Here is a 21275-nt window from a genome sequence, read left to right on the forward strand (position 1 = left end):
TTTCGAATGATATGATATTAATATTATGGTGTTATAATTAGGTGATTGACCCGGAGAATCCATTTGCGTGCTCGGACGCGGTGCGCATCTCACTGCTGCAGTTCGCTTGCCTGCTGCTGGAGCAGGCATCGGCGCACATTCACGACGCCAATAACAAGAAGCAAGGCAACAAGCTGCGTCGCCTAATGACGTTCGCCTGGCCTTGTCTGCTCGGAAAAAACTACGTCGATCCTGCCACAAGGTATGTGTTATCTTTTAAATTAAAATCTTATGTTAATATATATGTAACTTTAATGCCAACATTCAATCCCTGATCTTCTTTTGTGTCAGGTATCATGGTCACTTATTGCTGAGTCACATAATCGCCAAATTTGCAATCCATAAGCGGATTGTTCTGCAAGGTAAGGCAAAGAATTTTTTTTATTTAAAATTTAGCAAACTAACTATTCACTATAAGCAAGAGGTGCAACTGATAGTTTTTAAAAGACAAAATACTTTTAGTTAAACTAAGTATCCACTTGTAAATGATTATTTTTTTTCAGAATAATTACCTTCGCATTCTATGGATTGTTGCATTCTGTTAAAATATTTTGAATAATTATAAACGCACTCTTTGCTGTCTTTTTATCTCGAATTTTTCGAAAAATACCAGATTCCAGAAAGTTTTCCTTTTATTTTTGGAAATAGTTGAAAGTCGTATAGTGCAACGTTAGGACTCCATGGAAGATGATCCAACAATTCGACACCTGTCCTATGGCTAATCCTACCTACCTCCAAAACACTCGGTTTAGCCAAGTGCCCTGAGTGCGCGAGCGCAAGTGTGTTTATGTACCGACTAAAACTAGGAAATCATCTTATTCCCATACGGCCTCTATCTTCCTTAATTTTGAGGGCAATTTTTCTAAAGGCGATACCCACTGTGAAGAATTGTAAAGTAAATGCTAAATATCAAATATAGCTTTTAAGGCACTATCCTAAAATTTCAATATCAATTCCTAGCATCAATCAATGTGATGGCGTTTTTTGCTTTGGTTAGTTTTAGTAGCGGCGGTTGAAAAATGTCCCTCCAGAGATTAGTACGATTACTTAAATCAAATGTAAATAGCGAGCACAAGATGGAGTTTCATCATCAGAAAGAAAATCGTCATTAGACAATTTTCGCATGTGACTCTCATAAGTGATACTGAAATGTATAATTTGTTAAAAGTTAGCTTTGTATTGTAAAATAATTTTTTAATATTTTTTTTAAACTGGCCAGTGTAAAAACTTTCCATGTCACCAATGTGTACTTTATTTGTGTGACTAATCCATTCTTTCGTCTGCAGTTTTCCACAGCCTGCTGAAGGCTCACGCTGTGGAAGCTCGAGCGGTCGTACGGCAGGCGTTAGAAATTTTGACGCCGGCTATGCCTCAGCGGATGGAAGACGGTAACACTATGTTAACTCACTGGACCAAGAAGATCATTGTCGAAGACGGTCACTCGATGCAGCAGCTCTTCCATATACTGCAACTAGTTGTTCGGCATTATAAGGTAGCATAACTTATAAAATATCTTAATATATTTTTAATCTTTATAGTTTTTATTAATTTGTATGTATTAGAGAGAAAATAAACTTAAAAGTTAATTGTAAATTACATTCCAGGTGTATTACCCAGTTCGTCACGCGCTGGTGGGGCACATGGTATCGGCCATGCAGCGGCTCGGCTTCTCGGGCACGTCGTCGCTGGAGCATCGCCGCCTGGCCGTCGACCTAGCCGAAGTCGCGCTCAAGTGGGAGCTGCAGCGAGTTCGCGACCACGCCCACGACGATACCACCATAGTACGTACTCCTTTATGATACATTAAAAAGAGATACAACAAATGATGTATCTCTTAATAATTTCAAGAAAAGTAAAGAAGCATGTTAAAGTTATAACTATGAATTGGCTTCATAAATCGTTATAATGTTATATAGTTAATTATATATTAATAGTCTATCCTTCAGGTGGCTACCTCGCCGAGCGGTGGCATAAAACGCGTCTCGGCAGAAGAGAGTGGAACGGAAGCTCGTAAAGCGCTAAACACGGGTTGGGCCAGCCCACAGGCGAGTTCGTCTCGACTGGAGCCCGATGCGGCCAAACCCCTTGATCGCGCGCACGTCGACGTCGTTGTTAATTTGTTGCTGCGACTGGCCTGTCAGGTATATTTACAACCTTCTAAATCAATAATTATCAATTTATACTCTAAAGGAGACCAGTTAGGCAAGTCCTTTAGAGTCCTCGTTGTGTCGCTGAACAATAGAGGTATTATTGCTATGTTTTAGTCCAATAGGGACCGTAGCTATAAAAATGATTGCACTAATGAGAAATCTTACTTCAGTTATAATGTGCGCTAGAGCAAACACAGAGCAATTTAGATGAACGACTTGTTCCTCCAAATTAAACTAATGGACAATCCCAGTGTAACAGTGTTTTATGTCCCTTACACCATGAGATTATTTTTGAGAAATTTGTAAAATATTAAATTATTGCCATAAAAACCGAAAAATCAAAGAGCTGGAGAAGTATGTTTTTGGTTATCTTTAATTTTTTAAATAAGTCCTAATTATTTGACCAGATTTTATTTCTAAAAACGTTTTTTAAAACAAAAAATAATTCTCTCCGATTTTTTCAACAAAACAGTGGCGAGCTGTTCAATATTCTAGAATTAGAGTGCCTCAAAAAAGGAGTCACAAAAAGGGTCTGCTTACATTTTTTATCTGTTGTTTAACAATAATGTGTATGGAAATTAGTACCAATATTAAAAAAAAATACAAATTTAAAAAGTAAAAATTGTTTCGTGTTTGCATGCAGGTAAATGAAGGCACAGTGGCGAGTAGCAGCGCAGCGGTGGGCGCAGCGAGCGGCGGCGCAGGTGGCGCGGGAGGCTCTCCGGGTGAGCAGCTGTCGCGGCGCTGCGTACTGTTGCTGAAGACCGCGCTCAAGCCGGACGTGTGGCCTCACCTGTGCGAACCCAAGCTCGTGTGGCTTGATAAGGTGACAAACACAATGTGTCCATACAATATTGCTAAGTTAATAACCAATTTATTTAACCTTTTCCCTTTGGTTGTCTGCTCCGTCGCAGTGACGCCGCTGAACGGTGATCAATGTATAAAATGTATAAAAATAAAAACAATAAAGGGGCTCTTAGTCAAAAGCTTGGTCGTCTACAGGCGATGCATGTAGCGTAAGGCTTAAGAAATTACTAAAGAAATTACTTTTTACTAGACATAACAGTTACGTATTATATATAAATACACTTTATATTATATATAATAACATAAACATACTTTATATAAATGAACCGTTTGAGTGATATGCGGCGCAAAAGCGCTGCGTTATTTTACCTTGAAAATCGTGAAGCTAGTTTCAATGTTGACCCAGATGTGCGCCACTCCCTCGATGATGGCACTAGGCAATAAAAAAATTATGGGTGTGGACCCATAATATGTTTTAATTTATCGTAATGTACCACATCACTGCTTGAAATCATCGTAGGGAAAAATCGTACAAAAAGAATTATTTGTCTAATGAGTATTTTGTTTGACAACATCAAGTCAAAATATAACCCGTAGTTTTCGTTCGTTCTAGCAAGAAACGCTTAGCAGTCAAATAGATAAAGATAATAATCGTATCTTAAATTTCAAATCAAGTAAATTTCGATGCCCTGACTATTATAAATAGTTTAATTACATTAACCAACCGCGAACAGAAATATATTTGAATAATTATTTTTTTAATTAGGTATTTGCGACGGCGGACACGAATGCGGCATCGTGCGCTAACGCGTGCACTGCCTTGGAATTACTGACGTTCCTGTTGGGCGTACTGCGCCGCGAACAGTGCCTGGCGGCTCTGAAGCCGCTGCAGCGTGGCCTGGCCGCCTGCGTGGCCTCCTCTAATGCTAAGGTGGTGCGCCTCACGCACAACTTGCTTGCCAAACTAACTGCGCTGTTTCCCACCGAACCTTCAGGCGCCGCCCAAGCATCCAAGGTAACACATTTTTGTTGCGACTCATGTGTTATATATCTATACAAATGTATACTTGTGTATATATATACAAATGCTCATAAAATCACGCTGTTGAAGGAAAGTTTTGGATCATTGTTAATTTAAATTACAAAAGTGTAAACAGTTCCAAATCTATTTATAATTCATTTGGTTGATCTCCTTCCCCACGAGATATACTTTTGTGGTACTCGTATCTCTATACTTTCAACATAGACACTACTAATCGCCTCTCTTTAGTTTAATTGTATAAGTTTTTTTAGGTTTGGAGTATCTGTGTGTGACATGTCAGCTCCATTGTGATCATCAAAAAATATTCGCCATTACAACATTCAAAAATCATTATGCAGGCAAGACACCAATCTGCAAATCGTTGAGCCGCCTCTTAGGTTCAATTAGATTGTGCGGTGCCAACAAAGTATGAATTATGTCTATAGCGTCGTCTACATCCGTCCTGTTTCGATTTTTGGCACATTCCATCAATACATAATGAAAATTGTATAGTAACCTATAACATAACCCACACACACCTACAATATGCATGTTTTTATAATAAAAGTTTGTATGATGTTTTATTATTTTTAGTATGAGGAGTTGGAAAGCTTGTACGCGTGTGTCAGCAAGTATGCGTTTGAGGGATTGGCCGCGTACGAGAAGTCGGCGGCGGGCGGCGGTGCCGGTGCGCTGCTCGGGCCTCTGATGATGCTGAAGGCGTGCTGTGCATCGAGTGCAGGCTATGTGGATCGTCTGTTGCTGCCGCTAATGCGCGTCTTGCAGCGAATGCTCCGCGATCACGTCGCGCCCAACCCTGACGCCGCCACCTCCGACTTACTCGTAATACTTTATTTTATTTCTCATGTTACGTACTAAATATTAGTAGTTCTACCTAAGAACCGCAAGATTTCATATATAAATTATGGTATTAAAGTAATGATTTGTTTGTAGATATTGGCGTTAGATCTACTCAAAGCTCGTGTATCGGTAATGCCCGGGGATACGAGGAAAACTTTTATCGGCACAGTTCTTGTTGGATTAATCGAAAAGACTACAGATGCTAAGGTAGGAAAATATATGATTTTTCGATGAAGACTGTATGGAACTTTGTTTTATTATTTAGTCATTACTCTTCATTTAATATTAATTTTTTCGCCGGAATCAGGTGATGAAGGCGATCATTCGTATGGTCGAGGAATGGGTGAAGACGCGTGGAATGCCAGTGGCTGGAGCCGCCCCGTCGTTACGCGAAAAGTCCATACTGCTTGTTAAACTAATGCAATATGTTGAGAAACGCTTCCCCGACGACCTGGAGTTGAATGCACACTTTCTAGATCTTATTAACTATGTATACAGGTATAGTAATTACATATTGTTGTCATTTAAATTCTTAATTTTACTATGTACTTATAAGGATTACATAATTACACTTAATATAAAAGATTAAAATATTATTCACGCCAGAATATTTTTTGCAGAGATGAAAATTTAAAGACGTCAGAGCTGTCAATGAAGCTGGAACCGGCGTTCCTTGCCGGTCTGCGATGTCCACAGCCGCACATCCGTGCCAAGTTCTTTGAAGTATATGATCAGAGTATGAGGCGACGTATTTTCGACCGTTTACTCTACATTATCTGCTCGCAGAACTGGGAGCACATTGGACAACACTACTGGATCAAACAGTGCCTAGAACTACTTCTTGTTACATGTGTTTCAAGTACGAAAATTTAATTAAAAATTTAACGATGTAGCTTTGCACTTGTTACTGTTTCTCATATCAGTTTATTTTTTACACAGGTACTCAAATCCGACTGTCAAATCCTAAATACTTTCTTCCTAATATATCTGCTGTAATAAACTGGGCTGACAGCGAGGATCGCAAGTCTTTTGTAATATTTAGCAATATGAAAGAGGAATCTGTAGATGGATTAAATGATACAATTGATCCAGATAAAGAAGATGTATTAGATATGGACTTAGATTCAAACTCAAATCAAAAAGATGATTTAACTAAGAATGTACCAAACAGGTAATTGTTTTGAAAATACCTTCATAAAATCGAGTGCAGATATTTAAGGATTTTTTTCTCTTAAATAGATGTTAAAGACATCTTTTTATTAGTTAATTTTATAAACATTTGTTATTATTCAACATTACACTATTTCCAATGTAATTTGTCAATAATTAAGAAATCACATATTTGCAGGCAAAGAGCTCTGAATCAAATAGTTGCGAAGCAATCGGAGTTCCTGGAGTTGGCGCGACGTGTCAGAACGGAGCAGTTGATAGTGGCAGCTGCGCAGCTGTGTCACATGGACGACACGCTGGCACACCACACTTGGTTGCGTCTACTGCCTAAGCTCTGGAATACACTCGACGAGCGGCAGTTGGGAGTGAGTAATGTTTACTTGCTTATTATTAATTTGTTTGAAGTAACTATGCAATCCAAATAGCACAGAAGGTTCGCTTGCGTTATCTGCTCCTTACGCGATATTGATTGCAATTACTGGGAACAATTATTACAGCATTTGTTCTACAGCAGATATTTCATTTTCTCCATATTTGGTAATAGAACAAAATTAAAATGAAAAAAAATTGAATCGACAATGTCATAAGCGCGGACCTATTATGTCAACAATTTCGTGTATACTTTACAAAAATTATATGTTTTTTATTGCAGACTGTGATGAACGAAATTGTGCCATTCATTATATCTGGCGTACATGTTATACAACGAGACCAACCACTTAGTGCGCTTAATACATTTATAGAAGCCTTAGCCAGGTGCAACCCGCCGATTACGATCAAACCGTTAGTATTAAGTTATTATTTACACTAACATTATAATTTTCTTTTGGAAGAATGATATAAACTATAATTTTTTTAGACCTATGATGAAATATCTTGGCAAGACACACAATCTCTGGCACCGTATGACATTAAACCTTGAGCAAATGGCAATTGAACAAGCAAGCGGGCGAGGGCAGCGCGAACAAGTCGATATCTACGATTATGACACGGAGACTACGACTCCTACGGTTAGTAAAATTATTTTTAACTTAAATAACTTGTCTGTGCTAAAACAAATGATACGCATACGACTGCGCAAATTCAAATTACGTTTATGTCCCTGTACTATCTGGATCTTTATATCATATATACATGCATTTAATTTCAATATAATTCCAAAATATGGCTAAGGTAATCTCAACTCAGCTGAACATTTGCGGGTCGATAATGCTGGATCGCTTTAAACAGAGGCGAAAACGTGTTGCACGATCTCTTCTCTCGTTCACGTTTAATGTAGATTATCCATTTTTTTATTATAGGAGCACCCATACACTGACTTGGTAATGTAAATAGTATTTAACACGAAATGAACGTGTCACTATAATGAGCGAACTGTTGTTTTAATAACATTGTTTCACACAATAAGCGCGTCGGGGCCCCTTGAAGCGATCCATTGCGACTAAATTTGCGAGAAACGACAAACTGTTAAGATTCATTTTCATAGTTGATATTATAATGTAAAGTTTAGTGTAGAAAAAAAATGGTTAAATTTCATTGAAACAGCAACTAAAGTTTCTGGCTGGCTCTTCTCAACACATCAGCATACCGAGCCGGCGGTAGCTTACTTCTTATAGTCGACGATCCAAAAGCGCTTGTCAATGCCGACTTGAATATAGATATTTTATATTTGAATTAGACCCCGCCTCGTGTCCCGCGCCTTTTTTGCTTGTGTGTGATATATAAATGTTAAAGAATTCTTGGCCCACTTAGTTTTTGTACTCTTATAACCATCTAAAGCTTTAAAGAATTTACAGGAGATTATGGACTCCCTAAGCGACATGTATGAATTGTTGCAAGAGGAAGACATGTGGTCAGGATTATGGCAAAAACATGCAAAATACCGAGAGACGAGTGTTGCCATTGCCTATGAACAACAAGGATTCTTTGAACAGGCTCAAGTATATTTTTTGTATTATTTCATACATAAATATTTGTTAAAAAAATTATTATTAGTAAAATACCAGTTCTTTATTATCTTTACACTTATTAACTGTTATGTTTGATAGGCGGCTTACGACGTGGCTTTGACTAAACTCAAACAAGAGTATACAGTAAACCCTTCATCTTACAATATGCACAAGGAATGTAATCTTTGGACTCAACACTGGATCAAATGTGCTAAAGAACTAAACCAGTGGGATTCCTTGCTCGAATTAGGCCTCACGAGAAACGTTCGAGATCCGTTTTTGATTCTTGAAAGTTCCTGGAGAAATCCCAATTGGCCAACTATGAAAGATGCTCTTGCTGAAGTTGAATATAATTGTCCTAAGGAACTAGGTAAGAACAATATTTAACTTTATTTATTTTAATAAAGAGCAACGCTTTTGGTAGAAAATACTATTATTAACATTTAGATTTTTGGCAAATTATTAGAATGATACAGTTAATAAATCAAAAATTTACACAAAACAGCCTTTAATATCTTCTATCTAAAGTGGACAAGTTTTTTCTTAATCATCAAATTCTAGTAATTCTTTAACTATTATTGTAATTATTTTTTTTAAAATCGAATTTCTTAAGACGAAGGTTTATGACCAGCGCGTATTGACAGTGATGATCAAAGAGTCCAAGACGTGGTCATTTACGACATACTTTAATTCGGAGCTTCTGTGTGAGATCGAATCCGACATGTGGACATCCACAGCAGAACACAGCGTGGTGGCAGCGACATATTGTGATGGTGGAGGCTTAAACCGGCCCCCCGACACTACCGGTTTACTGTGTAGCGTAGGACTCCCCTGTATGTGAATGTTGCGTGTTGTTTGTTGCAGCGTGGTTGGTAAATTTGTACCGCGGGTACTTGTGTATCTGCGCGGGCGGCGAGCAGCAGCTGGGCGGTGTGGAGCGTCATGCCGAGGCGGCGGCCGCGCAGTGCCTGCGCGAGTGGCGCCGCCTGCCGCGCGTCGTGTCGCACGCTCATCTGCCGCTTCTCCGCGCCGCGCAACAACTCATGGAACTCAGCGAGGCCGCGCAGATACACACCGTAAGCACTTGCACTTTAATACGGTCAACACTTGTGATCACACGGCACTGAAACGTGCTTATTGGCAACCTCATAGCCTACTACGATGATGATGATTGATAAATACAACCTTGGCCAAAAGTATTAGGCACCCCATAAAACACAACAATCAATGGACTGTATAATATACAATGTTTAAATAAGCTTCATATATTTTTATTGATACATTATGTTTAAACGTTTTTTTAACGTTGCAGTAATCATTTTTTAAGTAATAAGAACATGCCTTGCCGACCTACATAAGATATAGTTTAGCACTTACTAATATTATTGTCCTCAGGGCCTGCTACATAGCCGACCCACGTCGTTGCATGACATGAAAGCGATCGTGAAGACTTGGCGTAATCGTCTGCCAGTCGTTGCTGATCCTTTGTCACATTGGGGTGCCATCTTCACTTGGCGCCAACACCACTACCAGTTCATTGCTTCACACTACGACTCACAGACAGATCATGCATCCAACCACAGCATGCTCGGCGTACACGCTAGTGCACAGGCGAGTATACAATTTATCTTAAAACCTTGTACTATGTTTACTTTGAATCGTATCGTCAGTCTCGGTAATGTTTCGCATTTGGTTTAGTTTTTATACAATGTTTTTTTTGTTCGTTAATTAATTGAGAAATAAAAGTATTTCATGAATGAAATAAATCCAGTTTATTACAAATTAAATATGAAGTAACGCAGTGTTAAAACGTGTTTTGTTCATTTTCAGGCAATTATCCACTTCGCAAAAATAGCCAGGAAGCATAACCTATCGGGCGTATGTCTTGACTCTCTACATCGTATTTATACAATACCCAGTGTTCCGATAGTGGACTGCTTCCAAAAAATAAGACAACAAGTAAAATGTCACATTCAGATGTCGTGGACGGAAGGAAAGGACGAGTTAACCGAAGGCTTAGAGATGATTGAATCTACTAACTTCAAATACTTCACAAAGGAAATGACTGCTGAATTTTACGCGTTCAAAGGGCTGTTGTTAGCGCAGTTAGGACGTTCAGAAGACGCGAACAAGGCGTTTGCGGCGGCGGTACAATTACACGATACGTTGGTGAAGGCCTGGGCGTTGTGGGGCGACTACTTGGAGCAGATATTCATTAGAGATCCGCGTCAGATCTCCGTCGGCGTGTCGGCAATGACGTGCTTTTTGCACGCCTGCCGGCATCAAAATGAATCTAAATCTAGAAAATACTGCGCAAAGGTACGCTTTGACAAATTTATATTCGGTATCAAGTGTCATGTACAATATTTAGCGAGATTTTCTGCACAGGTTTTATGGATGCTTAGTTTCGATGATGAGAAAAATAGTCTCGCTGAGGCCCTGGACAAATACGCAGTGGGCGTGCCGCCCGTGCAGTGGTTGCCCTGGATACCCCAGCTCCTCGCTTGTATCGTGCAATACGACGGCAACGTTATATTAAATTTGCTCAGTCATGTAAGTGTTGTTTATTTGCAACGTAATAAAAATTCATTTGTATGTGTACTCTTAACGGCTTGACAACATAGCTGATTCATTCTTTGTCCTAATTTTAATTTACCATGTTGAAGAACGGGTAACGTTTATTAATAAAGCCTTAAACAAAAAAAAAGTAAGTGATGATCTCTCTGAAACAAATTTTAACTTTTTTCTGTTGGACCGTTACGTGGTAACGTTATTTGAAAGTAAAAATTTGGGACAGATTTAACCTGTTGTTTATGGGTAGCGGATCGTCGGTATCCTGGCGAAATGTTCATGGAAATGTTTCTTTTAATTTATTTGTTATTAATTAAATTAGATTAAACATGATTACTTAAGTGGCATCTATTATGATTCTATGACGAAACAGGTAGGGCGACTATATCCGCAAGCTGTCTACTTCCCGATACGCACGCTTTACTTGACGCTCAAGATAGAACAACGCGAGAGACACAAGAGCGCGGAGAATTTAGCTGCGCATTTACCTCACCAGCAAGGCGCTGCAGCTGGTGTAAGTTGATGTTATTCTATTCAGACAAGCTTACGATTTTAGTTTTCTCTATCCAATTGATTTCAGAAGGTATTCAAGCTATTATCGGTTGCAATTTTCCTTTGGCTGGGCTTATTTAATTATTTATTTACACTTTATTGTTTGCTACAATACATCAAATATGATATGTAACTAAAAAAGTAATGTGCACTAAAATCACAATTTCTTTTGTTTAACAAAGTGGCCTTGATTTATAAAATAAATTAATGCATAGTCTATTTACTGCATTAAATGGTATATAAGAAATTAGTTGAATTATCCATTAAATGTATAAACTTATAAAGTTGAACCTATTATTTATTCTTAGTTTAACGAAAGTGTGGAATTATTTATAAGTGGTGTATTATAAGAATTGAACATCTGCAGGGCGCGCGACCGGCCGGTGAGGGTTCCAGCGGCGAGGCTGGTCCAATTAAAGCCACGCTGCCTATGTGGCGTTGTTCCAAAATCATGCAGCTGCAGCGTGAAATTCATCCAACTGTGCTTTCTTCTCTTGAGGGTATCGTTGACCAGGTAATATTAGACGATATATATATATATATATATATACGCCATTAATTTTTTTTTCACCTCCCTTAATTTCGCAAATGAAAGTGCTGATCTGATATATTTGTGGCGTGTGGTGTGCAGATGGTGTGGTTCCGCGAGAACTGGTACGAGGAGGTGCTGCGTCAGTTGCGCGCAGGGTTGGCCAAGTGCCACGTTGTGGCGTTCCACCACCGTGCTGCCGTCGCCGACGCCACCGTCACGCCGCACACGCTTAACTTCGTCAAGAAGGTCGTCTCCACGTTTGGCATCGGCATTGGCATCAGTGAGTCACACATAAATTTTATACTGCGCCATATTACAGTTCGTCCGAGTTAAGAATGCAGTAAATCATCATTTTCCGACAGCCAAATCATTCAAAATAAAGTCGAGTTCACAATGACCAGTTGAAGGCATACTTCAGAAGGCAGTGGCTATTTAAGAAGTATTTAATTGGTTACGGGGAGTGTCTAGGTCGGCGGATGTTTCACACCATATTTAACTCGTACGGACTGTAGAAGTAAGCTTTATTAGGATAAAAAAATAAAACTTTCTCAATTAATTAGCATTTCAAATTTATTATTTTTCAACATTCATGTCTCTCTTTTATTTCTTTCATTTTTATTAGATTTTGTAAACAAGGTCGTAGAAATTACAAGTAAACATAGGGTAACAAAAATTACACACAATTTTGTCAATTTCCTTCTAGAGGTGAATTCAGCATGCTTTTCTTTTATTTAAACATAATTTAAATGTTACAGTAATTGAATTTTAGTGACATTTCACATCTTGTTAATTAAAATTTTTATTACACATGTACTAAATGTAAAGTGCCAAAAACGTTTACTGTAACATGTAAATAAGCTGCGCGTTTCTCATTCTTGATGTGCTTAGTTTTTGCTTCTTGTCAAGAAAAAAGACCTAGTGCATCTTTATTTTATTGAATGATGAATTTCTATTACATTTTTTTTCTTGGAATGCAGTATTTAGTTCATGACGTTTGGCTTACCCTTGTGCACTTGCACCAGACTTTTGCAGCCGCTTTAAATCACCAGCTGTTATCAATGGTGAGAAGAAAATCTGGAAAAAAAAGAAAATAAAAAAATTATGTTACTTTGAAACAATTATTAATCACCATACTATGTTCATCGGGCTGAGCCTATTTTAATAGAAGGCGTCAAATATTACAAGTAGATTTAAAGAATTACGTGCGGTTGATTACGTTTAGTGTCGAAAAAATATTAATATCCTAAATTTATGAAACAGTACAAAAATAATAGTCATATGATGGAAACACTGAAATATTGTCCAACAATGAAACAATAGACTTTCGTAAAAACATCTTTAGCTTGTACCCCAAACCAGCAAGATAATTTATTCATTTTCTGATATTAATTCTGTCTGGTGAATATAGTAGAATAAATACCTTTCAGGTAGTATTTTTTGTTTACAGATGGTTAAATAATCACTATTTTTAATATTTTTTAATGTTATTGAACACAATTACAGTTATAAAAGTTGTTTTTATTAAAAAATAGCATTCAAAATGGAGTATTCTTTATTCTTTCTGTCACCTTTCTTGATTACACAACTTATACTTTAAATAAAAGCGTTCGTTTGTGTACCTAATTCTTTTCGTATTTCAAAAGAAACATGAAGCTTTTTGATTAAATTTTATCTTTATGTGGGATAATTTTTTCTGGTTGATGATTACAAATTACAAATTTATATTAAATAAAAAATTTTAAACAGATAGTAGATCAAAATTGATGACGACAAAAAAACAAAATGATCCCAATGAAACAATACTAAACCTTTAAATTTTTCCTTTTTTTACCCCACGTCTTGCTTGCACATTCAGCGTTGTCTTTTTACCTTTTAAATATTACAAGTTGTTTCGCTTTGCGTCTTTTAACTACAATGAAACACTTTCTTTTCAGATGTTCGTACAACATCATCTCGTTTGTGTGTTTGTATATGGTTTATATTTTAATTTTCTTTTTCTCGAGTATCTAACTGCTATATGCGAGTGTTCTTTATACAAGTACTCCATTTTGTATGTCTACAGAAAGTGTTTCAAGTTCTGTAAGTGGTGCATTCTCTTCAGCTGCATCGGAGAGTTTGGCGCGACGCGCTCAGGCGACCGTGCAGGACCCCGTCTTCCAAAAGATGAAGACACAATTCACAGCCGACTTTGACTTCAACCAGCCAAATGCAATGAAATTACAAAATCTGATACAGAAACTCAGAAAATGGGTCAAGATACTCGAAGCCAAAACTAAGGTTTTGCCCAAGTAAGTTTCAATAAGCATCCTGCCAGAGATGTGAACACGGTGCTTGTAAACGACAGCGCTAGGTCGTCATACACGTCGATCCTATGGAACTTAAAAAAGAGAAGAACTGAACATGGAGCTGCTGATACAATAATAATAATAATCATCATCATCATCACCACCATCATGTTAGCCGATAGAGGCCAAAGGCATAGACTTCTCCCAAAGATCACCACGATGACCGGTCTTGCGCTGCTGATACAATAAAATAAAGTTTTATAAGTTTATAGTAAAAAATATTGATATAATTATTTAACGTTTCCTGGTCGGTCATTCGTGCAACAGTAGATTACAAATTAAGCTTTTTAACTATAGACCAACCTGTATTAGATATTTGCCAAATTTTATAATTTTATATTCTAACAATACCTCAAAACTTGTTTCCTGCAGGTCTTTCCTCATTGAAGAAAAATGTAGGTTCCTATCAAACTTCAATTTAAAGACCGCAGAAATAGAACTGCCGGGCGAGTTCTTGCTGCCGAAACATACGCATTACCACGTGCGAATTGCAAGGTTCATGCCACGAGTTGAAATAGTGCAGAAACACAACACGTCGGCTAGGCGCCTCTACATCCGCGGACATAATGGGAAGATATACCCGTACCTAGTAGTTAATGATTCCGGCCTCGGCGACGCCAGGAGAGAGGAACGCGTTCTACAATTGCTCAGAATGCTGAATCACTACTTGGGCAAGCAGAAGGAGACTTCTAGAAGGTTCCTGCACTTTACTGTACCACGCGTTGTTTCTGTTTCACCTCAAATGCGTCTCGTTGAAGATAATCCCAGTTCAATATCTTTGCTGGATATTTACCGCACAGAATGTGCTAACAGGTTAGTATTATTTTTAAATTATTATATAATATTTTATGTATATATATGAAATTATGTAAATAATTATACATTCAATTCTTTTATGTCTTTATGTATGTAGACTGAAACTTTTAGATGTAGATTTATGGATTATCACAATATCACTATAAAAATTGCGATAATGTTTACGATGGTTCATTGCAGCAGCTTCTTTAGCTTTTTAGCTTAATATAAAAATATAAAGTGGGAACATTTTCGTGCCTCATATTCAAAAATAGACAAATTTGTTTTTTAACACAATAACGTAATTCTGTCTTTGTTTGTTGTTTGAATTATTTTTTTCTATAATCGTCATTGTTTGTATTTATTCCAATTTTGGTTCAATAATTTTTGTAAGATAATATATTTGTACATTTATTTACTTGCGCTAAAATAGAGTTGCGAGTTAGAAATTTGCAATGAAAAGGATTTATGTGGTTCATAGATATTAGTACCATGCCTAGTGTAAATATGTTATTATTTTTATAATCTTTAATGACACTTGATTCTATACGAGTTTGAGAAAATATAAATATCAAAGTATCATCTGTACCATCATAATATCCGTATAAATTGACATGTTGATTCTTTATGTTTATGCATGATGATCTCATCTTTTCTCAAATGTAACCGTGATTTGATATTGATATCGTTTTTGGACTTTTTGTTTTAAAGTTATGTTTAATTGGGTGAATTATTACCTATAGAGGAGTGGAATATGATGCTCCTGTTGCTCGTTACTATGAGCGTCTTGCGGCAGTGCAGGCTCGGGGATCGCAGGCGTCTCACCAAGTGTTGCGAGACATCTTACGTGAGGTAAGGTTTTCTTCGAATAAAACTTTAATTTTGAACTGTTGTTGCAATCTACATCTTTAAGTATACGCTTTTATCCATTGCGCGCACCCACTGGCAACCACGCACACATTCACATATACACTTATTTATATAGATAAATAAGACTGACTTTTTATTTGGAGGAAGGTTACTGATTGCTTTACTATCATTGATGGATTCCTTTTATTGAAGGAGCCTAGTCTGAACCTCGTTTTAGTAATTAAGATTGGGAGCACTCTCGGAAGCTTAGAGCCGCCCTTCGAGCTCCTAAGTTGGGCTGACACTACAACTGCTTGAGTTGCTACTCAATACGCATTAAGCATCTCGAATAAATCTAAATATGGTTTAAAATTAAAATAATGTAACGTAAAATAATTTAAAAAAAATCCCGATGGCTATTTACTTTAGTATTAATTGATAAATAATATGAGATATTAAATCTAATGCTAGCAGGAAAAAATACTTGTTATTTAGTAGCGAGTGATCTTGTAATAATCAGGTCGAACCGGTTTTTTATTACATAAAAGCACAAAGCTTGTGTGATTTGAGCAACAGAATATTAGGGCTTGTTAAAACTGTGTATCCCAAAGTTTTTTTTATGTAGTTTGAAATTTAGTGTACATCATTTTAAACTTAAATCTTGATAGGTTATTTTAGTCATGTCAGCCCGTAAATATCTTACAGTAATTATTAGTAAGTAATAATGTAAGTAACACGTTATGGAAACAATTATTTTAACCTACCCTGCTTAGTCATTATCTTCAAGTTACGTTTAAAGGCCATCTCAACGGGTTTTAAGAACGAAGTAAAGTCAAACGAATTAGGTGAATTTTGAAAGGATTTCCGCATTATTTAAATCATCTGACTACGTCCATGTTAAAACCATATTTTAATTATTTTCCGTGTACTTAATATATATAAATAAAACTTGTGATTTGGTATAAAAAATTTATATACCATTAATAAATTAATGTTATTTAAGAGTTTAGCAAGAAATAATTTTCTAGAATAGTCCAAATGAGAACACACACATGTTCAAACTGATGCCTCGTATAATAATCGCTCATCCAGTATTTAGTTCGCGGACCTCTCTGTTTCACGAATTCATTGGTCGAAGCTTCACAAAGCCTGACCGCATAAACATGAACACATGGATGAGAAAAAAATGCATCCAGTATTTATTTATAATTATATATGGACACACTTTTGTACGGACGCTAGAATTACATGCTATTGCCTTAGCTTTATAACTTGATAAATTAACCATTCCTTATCTCATAACTCAAGTTTCTCATTAAAGAGTTTGAACTATGTATAGCAAAAGTGTTTATATACGCGGCTACGTTAGGCGTTGGAAGAGTGATTTAAGTAATAATAAAACACTCCTTTTAAGGTCATAAACAAGCACTGATACTGACATCTGTTATAAAGCGTATATTGCTTGAATACAACGATGATTTGTTATTATGCTTCTCTTTTATAACTGTATTTACTTGTATTCTAAAGTAAAAAAATGAGAGGAACTGCATAGTTTTCCGCTTGTAAACACGAGCAACTTTTCAATATAACCATATTGCAAAAAATTATTAATAATGCAGAAACAATGATGATAAGATGAAAAAGTAGAAAAAAATCGGTGCTTTCGGATCTATTTTTCATGTTTCCAAATGATACAAATAGGTTAAAAAAACACTTCCAAGTCATTGCCTCAGATTATATACACAGACACCTTCAATATATTTCCAATTGCTTTACATCAGTATTTTGTATATTCGTTCTCTCTATTTGGTGTGGGAGAGGGACGTTACACACGCGTTCGGGTAATAAGTTCTTAGATATGTTTTTTTCTCTTCTTTCTATTTGTACTCTTTCCTCTTTTACAGTATCTTTCATGCTTTTCTTTCTTTCATCCATCATAAAATTTTTCACTCCATAACCATGGTTGTTATTCAAGCATCGCCTTTCATCCTTCTTTTCCCAAATATAATCCTTAATAATTATCACACTAATATTTATCACATTTTTTTATTGTTATTATATATATCACATTATTTTATTGTTTCCTAGTTTTGTTTTTTGTCTTTTACATCTTACATTTTATAATATTCTATAACTTATTTGTTATTATTCATCTTTAGTACATCAAGCATTTAAGAATGCAGGAATCAAATTATGTGATTGTCTGATTTAAGTGTCGAGTTTTTCTTGAGATTGGCAATAGTAATTTCTGGGGCTGACGGATAATCATTGAGATACATTTTCTCGTTGAAAATCCATATAAATTCAGCAACCACACGCATAGACACGCACGTTTTGTTACACAGGTACAAGCTACAATGGTACCGAAAGGCATGGTGCGAGAATGGGCGGCCGCGACATTCGCCGCGCCGACAGACTACTGGACGTTCCGGAAAATGCTTACCCTTCAACTGGCGCTAGCCGCTTTCGCCGAGTATGTGTTGCACTTGACGCGACTCAATCCAGACATGATGTATGTGCACCAAGACTCGGGTCTGCTCAACGTCGCCTATTTCAAATTCGACGTTGATGATACAACAGGTAATTATCACGTTAACGGTTCTTAATCATATACCCTTATGAATATCGTATCGCTCTAAATGAATGCTCTGTCGCAGTCCAATACAGAAACTGAATAAATAAGACATTGAAATACGTTCTATTTTTTTTATCCAGACTTTTTTCATTTAGAGTCATAACTTTTTTATTCATTTAATGCCTAAAACATTGTTTGCTTACATAAATAATTTTCAGTTTCGTAAACTTTAATGACCATGTGATTATATTTTAGTTACAATTATTTAAGTTCTATATATATTTTTTTGATTACAATTAAATACGCTTTATTCTTTGATTTATTTTTTCATTTGATTGCATTGGCAGCTATTAAATACAGTTTACTCTATGGTTTATACGTAAAAAGAAAACTTGTTATATTATATTCACGCAATTTTCTTTGTTTCAATAAGAACTTTCGTCGTGTCTTAATGAAAGTTTGAAAAAAGAAATAATTGAATTGGTCAAGCCATTTTACAGTTTTGAGCTTAACAACGAATTTTACGATTCATTAATATTTATGGAAATCATTATCTCAAAAAAGTTTGTACTTTGCTAATGAATTAAAAATTGTGGCCTCTGTTGAAAGAATACAGAAAATATTTTTTACGATATATTTGTGTTCGAAGTAGTGTTCTGTCGAAAGGAATTTTGCCGTCATAAACTTTACTTAAACTAAGGTGACATTATAAAAAAATGTTTTTGTAATATAAATGTTATATTCATGTTGTTGTTTGCGCCGTGTCAATTAGTTTAATACGCAGACCTAGTATATTTGTACTTTAGGATTGACATTTTAATATTTAATTCAATAGACAAAATGCTTTCTGTTGCTAAATAACGTAAATACGTTTATTGCTGCTTTGTGAAAGCAAACAAGTGAAGCGCAGCCAATGTTTAGTTGATCAGAACTGATATGTAATAAATCATGCTATACGCATTGTCATTGATCTTTGGAAAAATTCTCCTTTGTTTTATCTAACATAAAAAACTGTATCTTTCCCAAATAAAATATTTAATAATAACAGAAATAGAATAAATCAAGCTACTTATTACAAAATTTTCAAAGTATGTTTATTTTGAATAGGAATTGAATATATTTAAATGTGCCTGAAGTTCAATGTCATATCTAGTTTTTATAAATTATTAGTGTTATTCGGTTTTTAAATTTCTTAAAAAGACACTTAAAAAATTAATTTTTGTTTATGGCACTGTTATTTAAATAATCCAAGCCGTTAATTTAAATTACATTTTGAATCTATCTGTAAATTTTTGTTTCGTATACTTTTATTATTATTGTTTATAATTGTTATCTATTTAACTATCGTCCTTCTGTAATGTATCCAGGCGAGTTGGATGGCAATCGTCCGGTACCGTTCCGGCTGACGCCTAACATTTCTGAGCTGCTCACGAACATCGGCATCACTGGACCACTCACCGCATCAGCCATCGCTGTAGCCCGTTGCCTTGTAACACCCAACTTCAAGGTAATCTCTAATAAAAAAGGCAAATGTATAGGCTCTTATAAAATTTTCAGATCTCGTTACTAAAGTTATTTGAGACAATACAACGGAAATGTAAATTGGATAGTATTATGCTCTAAATAAATTTCTATTTATTTTGACAACAAATTAAACTACACACACACTTTAATTATTAAACGTAAACTGAACTTTCAAGATTCGTAACGCTCAAAGTTATTTTTGGTACAAAAGCGTTTAATTAAAAAAAAGGATCGCTAATTAGCTTTGATACCCTGTTTGTTTTGTCCATTACGATTCTCGATAAATAGTTAAATAGTAAAACCTTTCGATATAATATAGTGCTATTTATTTAGTCAATTATAATTGTAAATCTGTTTGTATATATCTCTTCGTATAAACTTCCTTGACCTTCCACAAGGATAAAACTCGGCTAAAAGTGTCGTTGGACCGGTTTTCAGTTCTCCGTACAAGTTCAAAAACTTAGCTAACTTGAATATTATTTCCAGATTCAATCTATTTTGCGGACGATTCTGCGCGACGAGATGGTGACCGGTTATAGGAAACGTCTGGAGGATAAGTCGGGGCTGCCGACTGCGGGCACCTCTACGGAAAATAAACCGATGGAGATGGACAACGAGACCATAATCAACATGGTGACGAAGGCTGTGACTGTGATCATGAACCGACTTAACTCTTTGGCTTTGTTTGACGGGCCGGACAGCAAAGTGGCCACGCTCGTCACGGCGGCCAACAGCCACGACAACCTGTGCCGAATGGACCCTGCCTGGCACCCTTGGCTTTAAATTACATTCAATGTTGCAAAAACTAAATATTTGCCTTACGTCTAATAAATGAATTCAACAACATTCATTCTATCAATTATAGAAACGGAGGAAATTAAAATTTACGAAAATTTCTTTGTAACTGATATAAAATCATACAGGTTTTTTCTATATTAGGTCATATTCAATTGATAATCAAATCAATTGATTTTTTTTGTACCTTTTCGTACTGTGTAAGTTAAGTAAAAACTCTCTGGAATAATAGATATAAGACGGTAATGATTACTCTGTCATATCTTCTTAGGATTATGTTCCTTGTTTTTCAATTAATAAATACTTTAAATTAGAAAAGCAAGCTTGAACGGAAAATCCAGAACTGTGATCTCATGATTAAATAAATATAAAATTGAATTGTGTTTATTTTTACTTTTTCCTAAATCCTTATAGAAGTTGTGCAAAACGTTTTACAAGTCATGGGTACTTACATGTGTAAGGCGTTAAGTTACTGGCAATTTAAGAGAATAATTATCGTCTTCAATGAATATCGTATCATATAGTAATAAGTTAAATCTCTTGTAATGATATCGGATACAATTAAAACATTAGAATGCATCTGTAAGAAACAACTTGATTTGCAAAAAATATGTCCAGTTTGTTTAGGTTTAAATTTTTTTAAGCAAACAGTGACCTGAATAACACCCTAAGTTGTTGTAGAGTCTTTAACTTAATAGCGTAATTTAGTTACCGAAAAAGTAATTCCGCGGTGGTGTACC

General features: G+C 36.0%; 1 protein-coding gene across 2 annotated transcripts in view; it reads left to right on the forward strand.

Moving 5' to 3' along the window:
• Window positions 1-20881, forward strand: part of Nipped-A (Transcription-associated protein Nipped-A) — a 34001-nt gene extending 13120 nt beyond the window's left edge. Inside the window, exons 18-47 of one of the 2 annotated variants that reach the window (XM_068765028.1) lie at window positions 42-241; window positions 331-401; window positions 1326-1531; window positions 1644-1820; window positions 1986-2180; window positions 2833-3015; window positions 3763-4011; window positions 4612-4860; window positions 4972-5085; window positions 5186-5376; window positions 5499-5737; window positions 5818-6049; window positions 6227-6413; window positions 6701-6831; window positions 6908-7058; window positions 7845-7988; window positions 8097-8367; window positions 8862-9073; window positions 9393-9608; window positions 9828-10316; window positions 10386-10550; window positions 10942-11082; window positions 11488-11634; window positions 11752-11932; window positions 13715-13940; window positions 14370-14810; window positions 15536-15644; window positions 17987-18221; window positions 19584-19723; window positions 20227-20881. In XM_068765028.1, the coding sequence (XP_068621129.1) occupies window positions 42-241; window positions 331-401; window positions 1326-1531; window positions 1644-1820; window positions 1986-2180; window positions 2833-3015; window positions 3763-4011; window positions 4612-4860; window positions 4972-5085; window positions 5186-5376; window positions 5499-5737; window positions 5818-6049; window positions 6227-6413; window positions 6701-6831; window positions 6908-7058; window positions 7845-7988; window positions 8097-8367; window positions 8862-9073; window positions 9393-9608; window positions 9828-10316; window positions 10386-10550; window positions 10942-11082; window positions 11488-11634; window positions 11752-11932; window positions 13715-13940; window positions 14370-14810; window positions 15536-15644; window positions 17987-18221; window positions 19584-19723; window positions 20227-20523 (6189 nt within the window). In that variant the 3' untranslated portion in view covers window positions 20524-20881. The remainder of the gene's footprint in view (window positions 1-41; window positions 242-330; window positions 402-1325; window positions 1532-1643; window positions 1821-1985; window positions 2181-2832; window positions 3016-3762; window positions 4012-4611; window positions 4861-4971; window positions 5086-5185; window positions 5377-5498; window positions 5738-5817; window positions 6050-6226; window positions 6414-6700; window positions 6832-6907; window positions 7059-7844; window positions 7989-8096; window positions 8368-8861; window positions 9074-9392; window positions 9609-9827; window positions 10317-10385; window positions 10551-10941; window positions 11083-11487; window positions 11635-11751; window positions 11933-13714; window positions 13941-14369; window positions 14811-15535; window positions 15645-17986; window positions 18222-19583; window positions 19724-20226) is intronic. The other variant, XM_068765030.1, reaches the window with a different exon arrangement.
• The last annotated feature ends 394 nt before the right edge of the window (window positions 20882-21275 follow it).

The sequence above is a fragment of the Battus philenor genome, unplaced genomic scaffold (genome assembly GCF_028537555.1).
Source record: "Battus philenor isolate CCGP_79_NKW_IND1 unplaced genomic scaffold, ilBatPhil1.0.hap1 SCAF_2, whole genome shotgun sequence".
In the NCBI taxonomy this organism is placed as follows: domain Eukaryota; kingdom Metazoa; phylum Arthropoda; class Insecta; order Lepidoptera; family Papilionidae; genus Battus; species Battus philenor.